General features: G+C 41.0%; 1 protein-coding gene across 1 annotated transcript in view; it reads left to right on the forward strand.

Annotated features, from left to right (window-relative positions):
- Positions 1 to 1,048: 1,048 nt before the first annotated feature.
- Positions 1,049 to 18,508, forward strand: part of LOC103369604 (partitioning defective 3 homolog) — a gene marked incomplete at its 5' end in the record, with an annotated part of 72,173 nt that continues 54,713 nt past the window's right edge. The window contains 2 exons of the mRNA XM_008298354.1: positions 1,049 to 1,177; positions 10,549 to 10,830. Of these exons, the coding sequence (XP_008296576.1) occupies positions 1,049 to 1,177; positions 10,549 to 10,830 (411 nt within the window). The remainder of the gene's footprint in view (positions 1,178 to 10,548; positions 10,831 to 18,508) is intronic.

The following is an 18,508-nucleotide window of genomic DNA, read 5'->3' on the forward strand; positions in this document are numbered from 1 at the left end:
GTATTTTTCTCTCATTCGTTGTTTCCTTCTCACCTTTCTCTCCCCGTGCGCTGCTGTTGTCTTCTTTCTGTTTTGCTTGCCGGTGTTTCACACACTCCTACACACTCTCACCACTGGGTTTTTGTTGTTCGGCACAATCATTTTCTTGTTTTGTTCGTTCTTCACGTGTACCTCGCTTTGATTTGCTTTATTGTTTTCAGTCCTCTTTCTTCTGTATTGATTTCCATGCAAACAGCACATTCACCTGCCTCACATTTCACTCTCTTTTTCTTTTCCCTCCTCTTTCTAACAATCATATCCAGGCAATTTACACTCTTTCTCTTTCATCTTTGAACACTCTTCACTTTCCGCTTCTTAGGTTTGCTTTTGATGGTGTGATTTTCACACACACACACACACACACACACACACACACACCTCTTAAGGTTGTCTTCACCACAGTTTAGTTTCTGGTTTTAATGTTTCATTCAGTGAGTTTCTCTTCTGCATGTTCATTTTTTTTCCGCCGTCTCTTGTTCACTGTCTTCAGTCTCTTTCATTAACACACACACACACACACACACCTCTTTGGTTTCTCTCGGCGTTGTCTCTTTCGAAGTCGTAGATATTCTCTGTGGACCAATTTCCCTGTGAATAATCACGGCGGTTCATTGTGGAAGCGAGCGCAGTGCCAAAGTCATTTCTTCAACAGGCTGCAGCTTTATACTGAGTCAATCAAGCTGAAATATCTCTGCAATAGCTCCTATTTCGTTAAGCGTCACTCCCTCCCTATGAATATAATTACTGTGATGGGCTGCGTCTACGCCTCCTCCACAACTTTAAACGAATTGAATTGGGTTTGAACTTGTGAGAAGTACTTTTCAAATGCTTCATTTGAGGCCTTGATAGAGTGTTAAGTCATACCTGCGGGGTGTTTTTGTGACAACACTGGGTTATTGTCGAGACTCTGGCAGGCAAAGGTATTATCATCGCAGCTACGCTTTGCAAGATAGTTCCGTAAATGCAGTAAATTAATATAATCGTGCATGTTTTTTTTTTGTGCTTTTAGGTTTGGGAAGCACCGTAAGGACGAGCGGCCGGGAGAGAAGATGGATCGCAAAGGCTCCAGCAAGTGGAGGCCGGAGGAGACTCAGGTGTCGGAGGAGGAGACGATGAAAATGAGGATGGAGCAGGAGAGGTGAGACGGTGAATGTTAAACGTTGGTAAATTGTATTTTTTAATTTTATTAAATTAAGGTCCTTTTGTCTCTGGACGGTCGTGATTTGCTCCTCTGGGATTCCAATATCAAAGAGGAGGAAAAAATGGTCATAACTTTGCAGCTTCACAAAGCCATACGACGCACAGTGAACCGAATGAATGGAGCAATTTATTGTTCTTGGGATCACTCACAGCGCTTTTAGGTCGAACATTTCTACGTATGTCTAAATAGCCCTGATCCCTGTTACAAAAGTGAAAATGCAAATGAAAGCGCTGTGTTGTCTCCCGGCCGCTGCCCCTGTCAGCCTCCCTCTGTGCTCTAATTGAACAGAGTTATTAAATGTTAAAGCTTATAGGCTACAGAACACATTTTAGCTGTAATTTGTAAGTCTTCTGATAACCGTGGCTAGTTTGTCTTCACTCATTCTTTTTTTGTTTTGTTTTTTGTTCCTTTTCTCACATTAGCTGATAGTTGACGTTCTGTGGCCAAAAGTATCTGGACATCTAAATATTTAACCCATTTTTTTTTTTATCAAAGCAAGAAAAAATAAGCGCTTTAACCCTCCAAACACCAACCGTTCTCTCTGCATTTTTGGCTCACATTTTTCTTCACTGTGAGCTCATTTTTCACTGCAAAATCAAGTCCTGCACCTGGAAACAGCACAACTATGACCAGAAGGAAAGAGAACTCAAAAGTGCAGGATAACAAAATTATAATGCCATAAATTTTAAAAAAAAACAATCAAAGTTCAATTCCTTTGATTAGTATTTTACTCAATTTGTTTGTACATCTATCCAAATGTCAGCAGATTTTACGAGTGCTGGATCACCAATACTGGCCCCCGCGTTATATAGATGTTTTAATTATTAAACTTAAGCAAACTCTCTAATCTAAGAATTTTTCTCACACTACTCTGCAGATCTAGAAAGACTTTTCACCACCATGCTGAATGTGTCTTCCAACAACTTGCTCCTCTGCATCCTGTTCATGAGCCATGCTGCATTTATTTTACAGATAGATTGTGTTTTGCTCTCTCTGTGTTCATGCAACCTGCAGTTAAGGCTGAAAAGTCCCTGAAGTTTTGTTGTGTGGGTCTGATGCAAACGGTTTATTTTTGACAAATTTTTAAATGAGGCGTGTAGAACAAAGTGAAATATCGATGACATGGTTATTTTAAGGACCAAGTTGAAAATCTGATCATTCTTTTCTGGCTCTGTGGAACATTGACTTTTTTTCCTTCTTTTTTTTTTTTTTTTTTAAGCACAGCACGCTTTCCAACCCACTGGCAGGTTTTGGGGTTCAGAGGGTTAAATGAGATTCTTTAACAGTGACATCGTGGAGTTCAAGGCTCAGTGCAGGACAGTCAACTTCTTCTACAGCTGGAGAACAAAAAAAAACTTTTATGGATGAAACTTTCTGCACCGGGGCATCGTCATGTTGGACCAGGACAGGGTACCTGTTTAATTGTTAAAGCAAACTTAGAAGCGTGCTGTCTGAAATCAAAACCATTTAAACAGCACCAAACCCAAAGTCTGTGGACATTTGTGTCGATATATTTGCACTCGATTTATAGATTTTCAGATCCTTTTAAAGAATCCAAACTAAATAATCCCATTTTCTAGATTTTATAGATCAAATGAAACGGACACTTCCTGCTATGTCAATAAACTCCTTCATACAGGGGCACTGTGATGGAGTTTTTCACTGTTGTTAGGTGATCAGCCCAAACCAAACAGCCCCAAGACTCTCAGTCCCTTTCCTGACTGCATTGCTTTCTCTCTCTCCACCAAACTAAATGTCAGACGGGCACTGTGCCAGTTTTTTGGGGGCGGCAGCTTATAAATGCCAAGGCCATTACAGCCCTGCCAGCTAATTAATTCCCATGCTCTTGGTGTAGGGCAGGAGTCATTACTCCCCACAGTTGCTCGTTGTGAAAATTTAGTTTGTATTCTTTCTTTACGCCTGCAGAGCAGATAGTCCAATAATACGATAATGGCTGAGTCTTTATTTTTAATTGGCATAAGGTTAGCGCAAATGCCACGTCAGATGATTTGGTTGTTAGGCTGGATATTGTTAAAAGTTCAGAATGGTCCTTTTGTATGTTAATCCAAACCGTGGCCCCTCTGTTATTTCTTGTCCTCAAATGTCGCAGTAACGTGCATTTATTACCGTGATGGAGTTTCACGCAGCTTGGACCCTTCAAACCTCATCTGTGTTATTGCACACATGCAGGCACCAGTGAAGTGCACCCTTACATTCATTCAGTCAACTCATTGTACAGGTTTAAAGTGTGTTGTCAGGACACAAAACCACAGTGGGTTCAGTTGTATTTTTCCTGAATTCAGAGTAGAAGAAATAGAAAACATTTTCCTTTATTCTTTATTGTCCTCCAAGATGTGGACATTTCAGATCCTGAGATGTTGCAGAAGTCTCGACAACTTTTTTCTATACTGTTATGGGAAGTGTGTCTCAATTTGTGTTTTTTTTAGAAAATAAATAGAAAGAATCTGAATTAAAAATGTAAAGAAAATGAATTGAAAGCTTGTTGGGGCCCTTATATAAGCTCAGTCTAAATCTGTTTGGAGCAGAATTGTCTTTTTCCAGGTGCTAATGGAGGTAGACTGTGTTGTTTTATACGTGTTTTTTCACATTTGTCCTTGAGGCTTTGTAGTAGGTGGGTTATTTGTTTTGTGCATCTATTTGTTCTTTTGTTTGTTAGTGGTTTTCCACATAGATTTCTCAGTGCAGAAAAGAGCAAAGAGAAGTCGGGTAAATTCGTAGATGAGGAAGAACAAAACAGCAGAATGGAGGGGGGCAATTTCTGCATCCAAAGGGCAGGAGCTGTCCTGGGATCATCTGACAGTACTTCTCAAGTCAGTGCATTAATTATTTCATTCAGCGTCGGGTGTTAGACTCCCTCCAACCAAGCGCTCCCTCATCCCCGAGCACCCCAAAAGCACAAACACGCTTCTTGTTTGTATTTACCCATTAGCCGAGATATACTGGTATTGACGGGGAGATCCCACCGAGCGTGTGGCTGCTTTGGTGTTAAGCAACGATCCGGTTAGCTGTTTCACCGAGCTGCCCGCCAAAAAGGTTCACCCGGGAGCTTTGGCACCTTGCTGCAGAGCGTATTGATCGACCACCGCTGGAGGCTACGGGTAATCCAGCTGTGATTGACTAGATAGATGGATTTCCTCACAGGTTTAAGTCTCGGGTCTCAGAGGACTCGGGATGAATCCAGACAGACAGTTCAGAAGGTACGCTGCTGTTTGGGGTGGATGATATCAACATTTGAAGAGCTGATATGGACATAAATGTGTATTAGCCTGAATGAGATTGAACATGTTAGAAACATGCACATTTGAACCTATGTTAAGACCATTACATTGGGAACATTGAGTCACACCTATTGACATGAATGGTTTCCATCCAGAGATTCAGAAGTCAAAACATAATAATTTAGTATTTTACACAATGCATCATGTTTGTCTTGCAGCACTTGCTGTCTGTCTTGCTTTTGTTTTCTTCTTGTTATCCTTCCTTAGAAATGTTCTACTTTCCAGTGTTTACTGTGATCATGTCAAGTTCCGTGTGAAAACCCACTTGGCAGTAAAACTGATTCAGATATTGGATGCTACAAGGTATTTTGGCCAAAAATTGACCCAACACACACAACAACTTCTGCTTTAGACATCTGTGGACTCAATCCCACCAAGCTTTGACTTCAGCAACTGTTTTAAGAAGCAGTCATAAGTCCAGAGGTTACAAGTTCAATCTATACAGCAGGCAGCGTGCTGTATATGAAGCCATTCGTCTCAGTGAACTTCTCCTGACCTGCACACTTGCTCAGTACTCCTATTCAAGTTTAACAGCAAGTGCACAAGGCGCTTGTGTTTTCCTGTATCACAGACAGTGCATAGATGTAGAAGACATTCAAAAGATGTTGCTAATTCCTTGGCAGCTGCTTGTTAAGGCATGAATGTGTTGTCAAAATTCCCCACAAAGACCATAGAAAGTCCTTTAAAACATGCTAAGGCTACCTGTCACCAAATCATGCTACAAGTCCAAACACGCATGTTATCAATCCAGAAGGACTTTTAGCAGCCATCTTATCCCGCTGGACCTTCTCCCTTCGTGTACTTCCTGCCTTTCACAGCAGTCTGTCAGTTGTGTCAGCATTACCGCTAAGAGGACGGTTTATTACACTCCGAGCACAATGGCACATAATGGACCATTGTTCTGGCCTGATGTGGTAGAAAGGTCACTCGTCAAATACATTTCTTCTACCGTAATGTCCCATCCTGCCATTTCTATAGCCTTTTATCTGCTGCCTCTTCCTCTCTTTCTGCTCAGCTTTTTTTTTTTTTTTTTGTTCAACCTCTGGCTCTTTTCCTACCTCTCATTGCTTTTCTTAATCATTCACCTTTCATGCTAAGAGTATTTTCATCTCTCATCAAGGTTAGAAAGAAAACCGTGTTTTGCGTATGTAAGGGACTGACAAGGTAATGATTAGGCCGAGTGTGGTTTTCCTTCCTGTTCCATTTCAATCAGCATAATTGTGTTTGGGAGCTATTTTTAGCAGCATTGCTTTTTTTTTAAGAGCTTGTCATGTTGACATATAGAGATGGAGACTTTGTCTTAAAGCAACGCTACACCGAATGCTCGCTCCCTGTGGGCTTTAAAGGCGGCTCGGAGGAGTTGGACATTTTCAAAAGCTTGCTCTTTTGTGGAGGATGACAGCAGCAGTTATCCTCAATTCACTCCTGCTACAATGGATTCCAATAGTGACCCAGTTATGTGGTAAAAAAAAAAAAGAAAAGTCAATCAAAAACATCCATAGAAACCACTGACACTGGATGAATGTGCTGCTGCATGCCCTTGTATAAAAAATAAACTTTTTACTTACATTTCTTTCCTCCCAGACTCACAGCTGTTTACTGAAGCGCCAAGCAGCTGTTTGCTGAACGTATGTAGGTAGTTATTGAGAACAACAGATAGCTGGCCATGTTGGTGATGACGAGAAGATGATTACAAACATTTTGTTGATTTTCTGAGACAGCAGGAAGTGAAGGACGCTGGGAAAGTAGAGTAAGAACAGATGATGTAATACAAGAGATACTTAAAGTATTTACTCAGTTTTCTGTACCTAGAATAGAAGAATAGAATAGAAAAATACTTTATTTATCCCAGTCTGGGAAATTACCTGCAAGTGTTTGTAAACATTTCAATTAATAAAATAATGACATTTATTTATGTTTAGCACACATTGTTCTGAAGTCCATACAACATTCTGCCATCAAGGTTCTGATATTGCCAGATTTCGGACAGTTTGCTGACACAATTATTGAACGATATCTCTACTTTCAGCATTTTATTGTGAGATATATGAGATGTAAAGACTTTTATATGAAATGATGGAGGATCTGTATGACTTAGACTGTTCTGAAAACAAAAAAAAACTATATGCAGAATGTATGGGTAGCCACTGAAATGGCGAAGATGAGTTTAAAAATTAAAGATCCCAAAATTACTCTGAAAATAGCCTTACCTTTTTTTTTCATGATTGTCATCTCAGATAGATTTGTTTGCTTTTGTGTAGTTTGTCTTGTGGTAAATTGGATGTCTTTGAGCCTCAGACTCTTGGTTGAGCCATTTGTAGACACTGTTTTGGTCTCTGCAAGTTGTTGATTGGTATTTTTCACTATTATCTCACATTCTGTGAACTAAACAATGCAGCTGATTGAAACAACAATCAAGAATGCGTTGAACATTTCTTTTATTTTAGACCTGTTGCACCTTCACAAACGCAGCTCTTTGTTTAATCCTGCAGCTCTTAAGATTGCCTCCTTTCTCACACGACACATCTGGTTCAAAGCTGCATCCTTCCTCACTCACAAACTGGCCCTGTTGACCCGTCCTTTGACTCCTTATGGAAAGGGGCTGCACTGGATTGGTATGTCTGGCCTTATCTTATCAGCCACTGCGCTTGTGTATACAATCAGTAGCTGTTCCCAGTAGTGCTGCTGCTGCTGCTGCTGCTCTCTCTGATGGAACACACTGTTTTTCCTCTGGGTTTAAAGATAGATCCCTCAAGGGCCCCACTTCCTTCTGTGCTATTAGATAATTGCTGAGTCCACAAGTAGTGAAGACACGGCGTGCAAATCCACCAGTTTTCATTTCAAGTAGTTGGAATAAGTGTACTTTTTGCTTGAAAAGATTGTTACCCTCCTTTCAGATTCGGTGGGAAGCTCTTAAAGCCATCAAGTTCATTAACAGCCCCGTTTTTTAGTCGTATTTCCAACCATTTTCTCTCAGTTTTCCTTTAGACCACGTTTTGCGCTCTCCGATGGGGAGTCCTCCATATTAGACTTGCTGTTTCATTATGCACAGCATGCAAATTTTCTGGAGGAAGCATTTCAGATTTTCAGCCCGCTGAGTTTTCAGTGAAGTTGCACCCCCTACCTCGTCACCAGCGCGCCTGTCCCATTCGCTTTCCCACTGCCATTAAAAAGGGGCCCTGCAGAAAAGAGAGCGGTATGATAATTGGTAGTTGTAAAGCTCTGATAATTGGCAAGGCTGTAATTACGGGGCTGCGCGATAGGTAGTCCCCCCTGCTATAGAAAATGGTGTTGCCAGTTATTCACAAGATAATGGCCTGAAGAGAAAGAGCGAGTGTTTTTTTGTGTGTTTGGGCTGTTGTGTGTGTGTGTGTGTGTGTGTGTGTGTGTGTGTGTGTAGGTGTGTGTGTGCAAGACAGAAGAGATGTCAGAGGTGTTTGTGTTGGAAACAAAAAGAGAAAAGCACGTTAGCTATACATTAAAGGCACTGTGCGAGTACAGAGCGCTCCCTTGTACGAGGTGTTATGGGAGCGAGAGACTATTATACATTGTTTATGGTATTATTCAGTCGGGGGGGAGTAGAAAGAAAAAAAAAACATAAATAATAGACTCCACATCTTCTCTCTGTTCTATAATGGAAAGTTAAAACGGCACAATAAACAATCAGCAGATGTTACAGGGGTTTGTCTGCTGTTTTGTTAGCTTTACAACATTTCTGAGCCCCACAGTGTGTACACGACTTCACTTTATCAATATTAAGGTTTTAGCTAACAAAGTGGAAACAAGTAAAGCACCGGGCTCAGTTTCTCATGGAGCTGATTCAACGATTATTCATACAGAACATCACTGCCATCCATACAGTTGTCCTACTAAATATTTTATTGATTCTTTTTCCAAGTAAAGTCCAGTTCATCGGACCGGTGGAACATGTGTCTGTTGATGCTACGATAGCTTCTCTTGGATGTTTCTGAATCTCTGACAGGATTCAGGAGCTGGTTGCTGATTGGGCTTTTTAAAAGTCACTGTGTTTATTCCTGCCAAGCACGGTGTGTGAACATAGCACAGGAACAGGATATCTGGAGAATTTAGGACTTCCTGCTGTCGAAGGAAGCAGATACTCTTCATGTGATGAATTATGAAGGTGTGGATGATGGAGAATCTACTCACACAGTGTCTTCTCCTAACAAGCATTTGTTTCAAGCACCATTTGTTTTCCTGACACGTGCCGTCGACACATTTGCACTGCGGACAAACTTCATGGTCATATTTTCACCCTGGCAGGCTCGGCTGAATGTACATCCCGCGTACCGTTGTAGGCCACATGTGGACGTGGAAAAGCATGATTTGGCCTGAATTATAGATTACTGTCAATGACCGAAGCATGAATACTTGCTGCTTTCCATATTTTAAGTTATCAACTTAAGTGGGTTTTTTTTGAGGCTGCAGCTAATGATTTTTATTATTGATTATTCTGTCAGGGTTTTTTTTTTTTTTAAAGTTAAGAATGCAGTCTGAAATTACTGAAAAGTGACGTCTTGTTCTGTCAGACCAACAGTCCAAACTCCCCAGAAGACTAAGAAGCTGAAATTGGCAATTATTCACCTTTGACTGGCTGGAAGCAGGAAATTTCTCGCCCTACTGATTAAAAATTAAATGACTAATCAAGTATTAAAATAGTTGCAGATTGATTTACTTTTCTCTGTGTCAGCTCCAGTCATTTGCAAATCTTGGAAGGTTGGGTCACATAATTGTATATTGTGAGGGAGATCTTGGGATTTATAGTATGTATAATTTACTTGAAACGTAATAGAGATTCATTCCTTCAAATATATATAAATCCGGTAATGATATCCGTGTTTGACTCTCCAGTGAATCTTCCTAACAGTAGAATTACAGTCGAACAAAGAGCCCAGACCTGAGTGGTCATTTTAGCAGCAAAGTAGTTTTTTATATTACCTACGTCCTTTGTTTGCTTTTTCTTGCCTCTTCTGGCTTCATTAACTCATGATGAATTTTAACAAAAGAAGCCATTTCTGCCCTGGAAGAATTTAAAACAACTGATTACTAAACTGTATTCTTCTGTCAGTCTTTTAGTGGTCAGTCATGTGACAGTATATGATATATTCTTGTTTGTTTATTTTACTTTTTCAAAAGTTAAAGCAGCATTTACAGGATGTTCAGGTAACATATGATCAAGATGTTTTTACAGTTTGTAATACATAAATTTAACAGCAGCATAGGGACACAGACAACATAAAGTAGCCTAAAGACATGCAATGCAGTTCCAAGACAGCCCAGATGTCTTGATAGCTTCGACTGCTTCTGGAGAAAACAAGATGCAGGTTGTATTAATAGCCTTAACCAAGATAAGAGCTTAAAAATAGACTGACAATAGCCCAGGGCAGAAACTAAGTGTTTATTGTTCGTAGTGTTCTCCTGAAAAAATGATGGTTTCATCTCAAATGAAAGGAGTTTTTTGCTTTTTCTGTAATTCCTAATATATTGAATTTAACCATTTGTAGATGCTGTCTTGATCTCTGCTAATTTTTGATGGGAATTTTTACACTATGGATGCAATAGCCAACATAACCCCAACTGTTATGAAGAAACAAGTGTGTCAGAAAGACAACAAATTTAGCTGAATTGCACCAGTTCTATTAAGAACGATGGTCAAAGATTAAACCAGAAGCTTGTGGATGACGACTTGAAGTGTTTAGTTAAGGTGAAAGTGGCTGAAGGATGTTTAACCAAACACTAGAACTGCTGTTTGTATGTTTATGACACAACAGATTTTGTCATAGTCCCAGAAGACCTTTAACAAATCTTCAAAAGAACCAGCATACATTACAGGAATTACAGGTTCATTGGAGATTCAACACTGCCATGATATACACGGTCTTTATGAGTGTTTGGAAAGTTTTGCTCACAACTGTATAAACTGTGTTCATTTAGACATTCAGATAAGATTTAAATTTCCAGTATTAACATCTTCCTTATCTTCACCTTCAGGATTCAAGCAAAGACCAGGGAGCTGAGGGAGCGTCAGGCCCGGGAACGGGACTATGCCGAGATCCTGGACATAAGCCGAACGCCTGAGAGGTCCTCCGAGGAGGAGCACCCTTACGCCGGCATCAATGCCCTCAACAGCTCCGTTGACAGTGGCCACAGTCGGCCCCACAGCCCTCGAGACGACCACCCCCACATCCATCCACACCACCAGCACCAGCACTCCGATACCCTCTACACCCAAGTCAGCAAGGCCCGCAATGACCGGCCTCCGTCTGCAGACAGGTAGGAATGGGTTCATGCACTTAAAAGCAGCTGAGAGGTCAGCTCGAATTTCCCTCATTTCACGTCCTCTCGTCTCCCTTGGATAAAAGAATTGATTATTTTGTAATTCCACTCGATGCACAATCCCCCCCTCGCGTGCCATTTCCCTCCAGGCCGGGTGACGGGCTGCCAATCACGCTGCGGCAACCTTTTTACCTCCGATTCAAAAAGCGCGACTCGCTCAGGGTATGTCAGTGAAAGGTCTGTCTGGGCCACGTTCTGGCCTGGCGCTCCCAGCTCCACTAACTCTGAGGCAGCAATATCGCAGAGAGACGGCAGGCCGGCTATCACACCTGCAGGAGAAAATAATCACAGCAACAGAAGGCAGGCGGTAAATGTCAGCTCGCCGACTGCTCGACACCGTGTGCTGCTCTCAGGGGGATGTGGGATTACTCAGGGGAGGCAGTGAGTGAATGGGAACCTTTGAATATCTGTCTCTCTTTCTGCCTCCCTTGACCTTTCTACCTCTCTTTCTCTGTCTTTTGTTCTCTTGTTGATTCCCCCCTTATTGCTACCTTTTCACCGCATTTCCACCGTCTTTCCAAAAATAATTCAGCCGTAGCAGCTCGGAGCTTGTGTGTCCTTGATTGACAGCTTTCAGTCACTTTAAAATAATGATCTCATCCTGGCATGGAAATCTTTTTCTCTGTGTCTGTTTTGTATTCATATACAGCAGCCGAGTGGCACTGCGAGACTGACTGTTTAACCCAAAGTCCACTGCAGCGAAAGGCAGAACGTTCTGAAAACCTGCCTCTTGTCGGCTGCAGCAGATTCTCGGCACTGCAGGTCTGTGCTGAGCCGCTCCCCAAACCTCCTCCAATCAATGAACGGAGAGATACGTATCCCCTAAGATGGATTTGGGAAACTTAAGATGAAGCCAATTGAGGAAAGCCTGCAGTGTGGCGGAGACAGAGCCGGCTCAGGCGAACACATTCACAGCTGAATGAATGGGTTTGTCTTTGTCGAGGTTTTCACGCATCCCCAGATGGCCTCAGCAGCCTGTGTCTACTTGAAGAGAGCTGTAGCTCGTATTGATTCATAATTCATTGTGCTGCTGTTGTCACTGCACATTTTCTGTTTTTTTTTCTGTCCCTGATCTGTTTGAGGCACACAGATGCACAGCAGAAGATAAAATACTAGCATTATAGATATGGAGTTGGATTTAATTAGGTGATTGAATTAACTCGTGATTTTGAATGTAATTACCATCTTATTAACATTTGTAGCCATTTTGCTTGTTTACCACATAAGCAATTATTTTCCCTCCCTCTCTCATCTACTGAGATTGTTTTTTTCTTTAAGCTCTGTACCTTTATTGGGGGAACATGTTGCACGGTGCAGCCAACTTTTAAAACAGCAACGAGGAGATGGATGAGCACTGAAATGATCTCAACACAGAGTTTTATTTTTATTGTTTCAGTGATTCCTAAAGCAAAAAGTGAACGTATTCTCCAGTTCAAATCATCACATATGATGTTTATGTCATTTGTCAACTGGAATTTGGATGTTTGGGACAGAACAAACCATCTGAAGACATCAGGTTTGGCTGAGCGACTACTTCTTTGCATTTACAGCTAAAATGATTCATCAGTTAGAAAAATAATGGCTATGTCAGCCAACAGCTTAGAATTCATAGTAGCACAGTTGAGTCAGATGTCCCTGTTCAATCTCAAACATTGGGAAAAAGACGTTTGTTTCTGTCAGTTGTCACACAGGTGTTCTAAAGCAAAAGCACAATTTGCAGTAGGGATGCAAATTTTGAATAATTTTCTTAGTTACCAATTAATTGATAAGACCGATTAAGCACAGTAAACATTTGTCTTGTGTGGCTGTTGCTTTTGTTGTCGGTGAACACATAATCTGGACTGGAAAGGTGGCTCTGTTAGATATGCTAGTGGAATATAGGAAAACTGTCCTGGTTTGTCTTAAAGACACGAGGAAGACATTAAGCATCACAGAAGTCTTTGTCATGGTGTCCATGTCCAGCTAAACTTTGACAGTGTTCTTTGCTTGATAAAATTGATGCACAGTCGTCCGAACGACGCTTCCTCAGGTCGCTACATTAATAAACAGAAAGAGGCTTCACCTGGTGGTGCAACCAGGTACTACAGCTGATGTACGATATAGTTTCTGACCCGACTGTAGAGACTGCAGGTCTTTGCCTTTTGTTGGGAGCCTGTGGAGCCACAGTACAATCTCTGCACTACATGTCAGTGACAGCTTCACACAACAAGCTTCCTGACCACCTCTGGAACATTAAGCAACAGTTTGGATGCTAAAATGCAAATGTTTTTCTTAATGCATTGCAGAGCTTTTCTGTTGTCAAGAACCTACATCGGATTGATTTTAATAACTTTAATGTGCTTTAATTGTGTAACGTCTATGTAAATAGGTTCAGTTCATTTACATAATTATTAAAAAAAACTCTGATCAGATTGGAGGCAAAAATACTTGGATGCGACATTTCTGGTATAGTTGCAACCCTACAATGTAAGATAACATGCATCCTACTGATCCCTTACCAGTGACATTTACACAGTTTATCTTAAATCATACAACCATGTCTGCAAATCTTCTACAGGTTACTGACTTTGATTGTGCTCCAGACTTTCACTAACTGTTGCGCTGTTCTTTTTGAGACGTTAGTTGTTCTTGTAAATGATTTTCTTACAACATGAAGGCTGAGCTGAGATAATAAATGATCTTTTCTATGAATGTCAGCAACTGGCCAGACCTTAGGTAGCCTTTGGTGGACTTGTGGGCTTTGAGAGCACAAAATGGGTTTAGATGTTTTCCTGCTTCAATAAACAGTTTGTCTATTATCTCCAGTGTTACGTTTTATCCTGTATATCAAGTTCCCCTCGCTAACTGTGCTGCCCAGAAGCAGAACAGTTGCTCTTTACAGCAGGCTGTGATTACAGCAGTCTAAGTGCGACTTCTTAAAGATATTATGTGTCGTTCCCAGATCCCCCAAACAGAAGAAAAATATACCTCCTGAGAGAATCAGGAAGCGTGTTTCCTGTTTCCTGTCTGCCCCCTACTGAACAGGAAGTGAATTAGACCCTGCCATGGCGAGCACGAGAGGGGAGGGCATCCCACCCGGCGGTGGGAGTGTTGTTATTATGGGATTCGAATGGCAGCATGAGCTGATAGCAGAGCTTAAAGACTGTGGAGATTTGATCAAAGCAATAACATGTCCATAGAAACTGAGAGTGAAGGAAAATGTTATTTTTCTCCGACACCAACGTTTGTCTTTTTAGAATGACCAGCACACCGTGATAAGTTAAAATGTAAACAGGTTTAGATTTCACTCAAGTCAGTTTCAGTGCTCGCTGTGCACAGGATGCTGCTGAGTGTTGGAGACAGGTTTTGTTTTTTTCACAGGTTCAAATCAGGAAATTGTTTTGGTTGAAGAGAAGCAGACTGACCTTTGTTATGCTCTGCCCATTATGTGCCCCAAATCAGGCACGGTATGGTTTTCTAAATGTCATGGTTGTATATCAGTGTTTCTATCGGCTGTGTGTTGGTGCTGCCATGTTGGGACTGTCACGAGATTATGACTCAGAATCAACCTGAAGGGGGTCAAAGCTGCATCACAGTTAGATTTAGCTTCAGTATATGACATAGTAATAATAATAATTCACATAGCACCTATTTAAACAACAAGCACAATTTAAAGGAATGCTCCTGACAACAAGCTTAATTCTTATAAGTAAAACAACTGATAAAATAAACTACACTCCAAAATGCATGCATTAAATACACTAAAATACATAAAAGTGCATAAAAAAGAACATAATACATAACCCTTATTATCAGTGAGTACATTCTGGATTGGCTGAGGAAAGAATATAATGATTATAGTTGTCTTTAAGAGAAACCAGTCTGGCATTTAGCATAGAGATGCCTCTCTGCAGCACAACTGATCTGCATGTGATTATTTTGACAGTAAATTTGCTTATCACAGCATAAAACAGTGACCAATAAGTCTTAAGAGTAGGATTAATACAAAAGGAGTTTTATACAACAATCGACTAAAATATTAAACCTAGGCTCAGATGTTTATCAGATCTGATGTTCAGCATTTTTTTCTGATTGTTGGTGTCATCATTTATAAAACAGATTTCCAATGAAATAAATGGAATTAAAAATGTACTAATTTGGCTGTGAACACAAAAGGAGAAATATTATTTACATATTTCTTTTAATTAGACACATGTACAACATAAATAAACAACAACACTTCAGCAAAATGTTGTGTTGGATTTTGTATGAATTAAGATTTTGATGCAAAGATTATATTTTATTTTATGCAAATATACATCAATATTGTTTTTCAGTCTAGTGATTGCAAATATTCAATATTGGTATTGTTTCTGAAAAAACTTATCAGTGGACCTTTAGTAGGAGAGAACTTAATAAAGGAGCTTCATTATTATTATTATGCAAATGGAATCGTGTGGTTTGGCTGAGGCTAGAATATGATGTGTTACAGTCACCTGTAAGAGACACAAGCATGAACAAAACATGATTAACACAGCTGATCTACATTTGATTCTTCTGTCAGTTTGCCGTTTCTAGAAAAACAGTGAATCACAGGTGAAGAGCAGGTAAATACTGCAGCGTTAGAATGAAATATGATGTTACAAGGAAACAAAACAAGGAGAAGCTCTGCCTTTGTTGTTGCCACTCGTTCCACTGCAGCCACTGATGATGCTAATCATTAGTATTGTCACTCTGATCTTTAACTTCTTCAAACCGGCGCTGTCCTCGGCGCTGTCGTTCTCTTACGCAAAACGCTGAACAACGGAACCAAAACTTTTCTCCCAGCATTGAAATGAGAACACCAGCATCACAGCGGCCCTGCAGCCTCTCAGCTCCTCCTGGGGCTGTAAAACGTACAATTGCCTTCCTTAGCACCGCCGTGTTTGGCAGTCAGAGGGGAAACCCAAAAAGAAAGAGAAGAAGCCAACGTGCAGCTGCATAAATATCCAGTGGAGTTCATTTTTAATTGCCTCTTTTTCCTTCAAACGTAGCGCTGTCAGAAATTTCAATTTAGCTGCGGCGGTTTAAAAACAAAAACAACTAAAGAAGCTGGAAGGAGCTTCTTAAGCCTTTGGGAACCGTCTGCCATTTCCTCCGCCGTGAGGAGCGCGACCACGAGGCCTGTCGGCTCAACCGGTCTGCTGCAACGAGCCTGAAACAACATCCCGGTCTGCTCCGTAACATTCACTTTCAGGGTTTGACGTGTTTCTCAGATGTGTCAAATTTATGTTCCGAGCTGCATATTTTAACAACACGGTAAATTGGAAGTATGTTTTTCCAGATGATGTTTCAGTTGCGCTGTGGTTTATCGTAGCGTAGGTGGTGCGGTGTAGTATCAGGTTTGGAACATTCTCTCTCTCTCTTTTTTTTTTTAAGTGTTTCTTTTTTGGCTCTCGACCAAATTGCATAACCTAACTGCGGGGACACTGCTTATCTTTCATTCTCCGCTCTCAACCTGCCAAGCAAAATATTGTCCGAAGCTGAGTGTTTGTATCCCCCTCCAGTGTTTTCTCACGATTATAGCTTTAAAAAAAAAAAAAGCTAGCTCTCATTGTGGTCTTGGTATGTAGAATTGGCATCTGGTAGCATTTGTACCCCAAGATCTGTAAATTATGAACTAACAGGAGAAAATACCCCTTGAACGTCTCAGCAGCCATGTGTGTGTCTTTTGTGCTAATTGCTGTTAATTGGATGAATTCACACAAAAAAACAAAAACATATTGTAGTCAGTGTGTTATTGAATAGCTTTATTAGCCCTCAACATTCGCTGTATCACACTCCGTCCCTGTTTGTGTGAGTGTAAGTGCGCAAAGAGCCAAGTGAATTAGCCACCATTGTTTTATTCCCCCTCCCAACGACGAGGCAGCAGTGGATGCTGGGAAGGCTCCGAGGGATTTGGTGTGATTTGATTCTCCGCGTTTCCCGAGGAGGCAGCGTTCTTATTGAATCGGCTCCATTACATTTCATCTCCACCGGGGGAATAAGGGGCCTCGGAGGGAGCCGGCGCGGTCGTGTTGTATCACAAACACACCAGAAACAGCAACGCAGACAAACACACACGAGGCAGCAGACGCCTTGAAGCTTTTCATAGGCTGATAAAACAGTGTGTGTGTGTGTGTGTGTGAGAGTTGTATGAATGTGTGCACACTGTTAACTTCATGTATTCCACCTGTGCCGCCGCCTCTCGCTATGTTTAGATGCAGCGGGCCTCTCTTTGTCTGTCGGCGTTGTTCATGCGCACACGTGTGTTTGCTGGAAAATATAGACGAGCGAAGGTGACAAGTCAAAGGTGTGTGTGAGTCACAGATGGAGAACAGCGGCAGGTTTGCAGCGGCACGCGGTGAATGCAAAGCTGCCGCCTTGTCGGAGACTCTGCGAGGATTTCTGTTGGTGGGAAAAGGAAACCAGATTAAGCAGCGAGGTGGCTGTGTTTCATCCAGCTCCAGAAACCGGCCATGTTTAAACACCACAGAGGAACATTCAGGCTCGATATCAACTGACATAATTCAACAGATCCTCCCTTGACTCAACACTTAGCATCCCAGGAGAAGGTGGAGACCAAAATTGAGCTAAAATGAAAATATGTATTTGGCTTGTAATGATTAGAGAGCCTGAAACACAAATCAAGATTAATGCTAGTGTTGCTCTGACTCTGCTAGATGTGTAAATAGACAATTGTGTGCCAACTTATTTATCTATTTGATTGATTTGTTGGTTTGTTTAGCAGAAACTCTGGGCACTATTGCCCAGATGTCTTCCCAGAATTATACCTGTTTACATCCAAACTGCATACTAATTTACGTTTTGAAAGAAATATATATTCCTCCTGTGATATTACTAAAAGCTTCCAGTTTAAAGGAACCATTTAACTCATGTCAACAGGATTTTCACTCAGGACACCAACAAAAAATAAAAATAAATAAACAGGAAAGAAAAAAAAAGCAGTTTAATATTATTTGTTCTTATTTTAGCTGAACCAAAAACACACAGAACCATGATGTTTTGTGTAACATTAAACCCATATTGGTAAGGCTTTAGGAAAATATCATGGTTTGGGTTAAAATATGACATTTTCACAACATGTTTCATTTCTGGGAAACCAGAGTGATGAGAACAAACTACATAGCAAGTTCCTAAATGGGTGATATGTCAGATGACGTGTTTGATCTACTGTCCCCCTTTGTGGCCCAAAAAATATTAAATGCAGCCATAAGGCCTTTAATTTTATGATTTATGTTGTGCTTCATGGGACATTTGCCAAATAGTTTTACCTCAAATTACATGTAGTTCTTCTGCCTTGATGGACGTGTAACCTAAAGAGTTTGTACACGGTTCTGTTGTCCAGCACATTAAAAAGAAAGTCTCAAGTTTGAAGCAGGTCCCAAAGAGCTTAGATCGCTGCTGCACCTCCCAGTTCATTCAAACACACCCTTCTTTCATTCAGTGTTGACTAAACTTGCGGCTAATCCGACGTTCCTGTCTGATCAGGCTCTTGTGAGACTTCTGACAGGAGCACCAGTTAGCGCCATGTGTACATTCCCACAAACACTCCTCAGTACACAGAGAAAGAGATTTAAAAGTGTTTAAAAGCTTA

Source organism: Stegastes partitus, unplaced genomic scaffold, assembly GCF_000690725.1.
Source record: "Stegastes partitus isolate 25-593 unplaced genomic scaffold, Stegastes_partitus-1.0.2 Scaffold1308, whole genome shotgun sequence".
NCBI classification, from domain to species: domain Eukaryota; kingdom Metazoa; phylum Chordata; class Actinopteri; family Pomacentridae; genus Stegastes; species Stegastes partitus.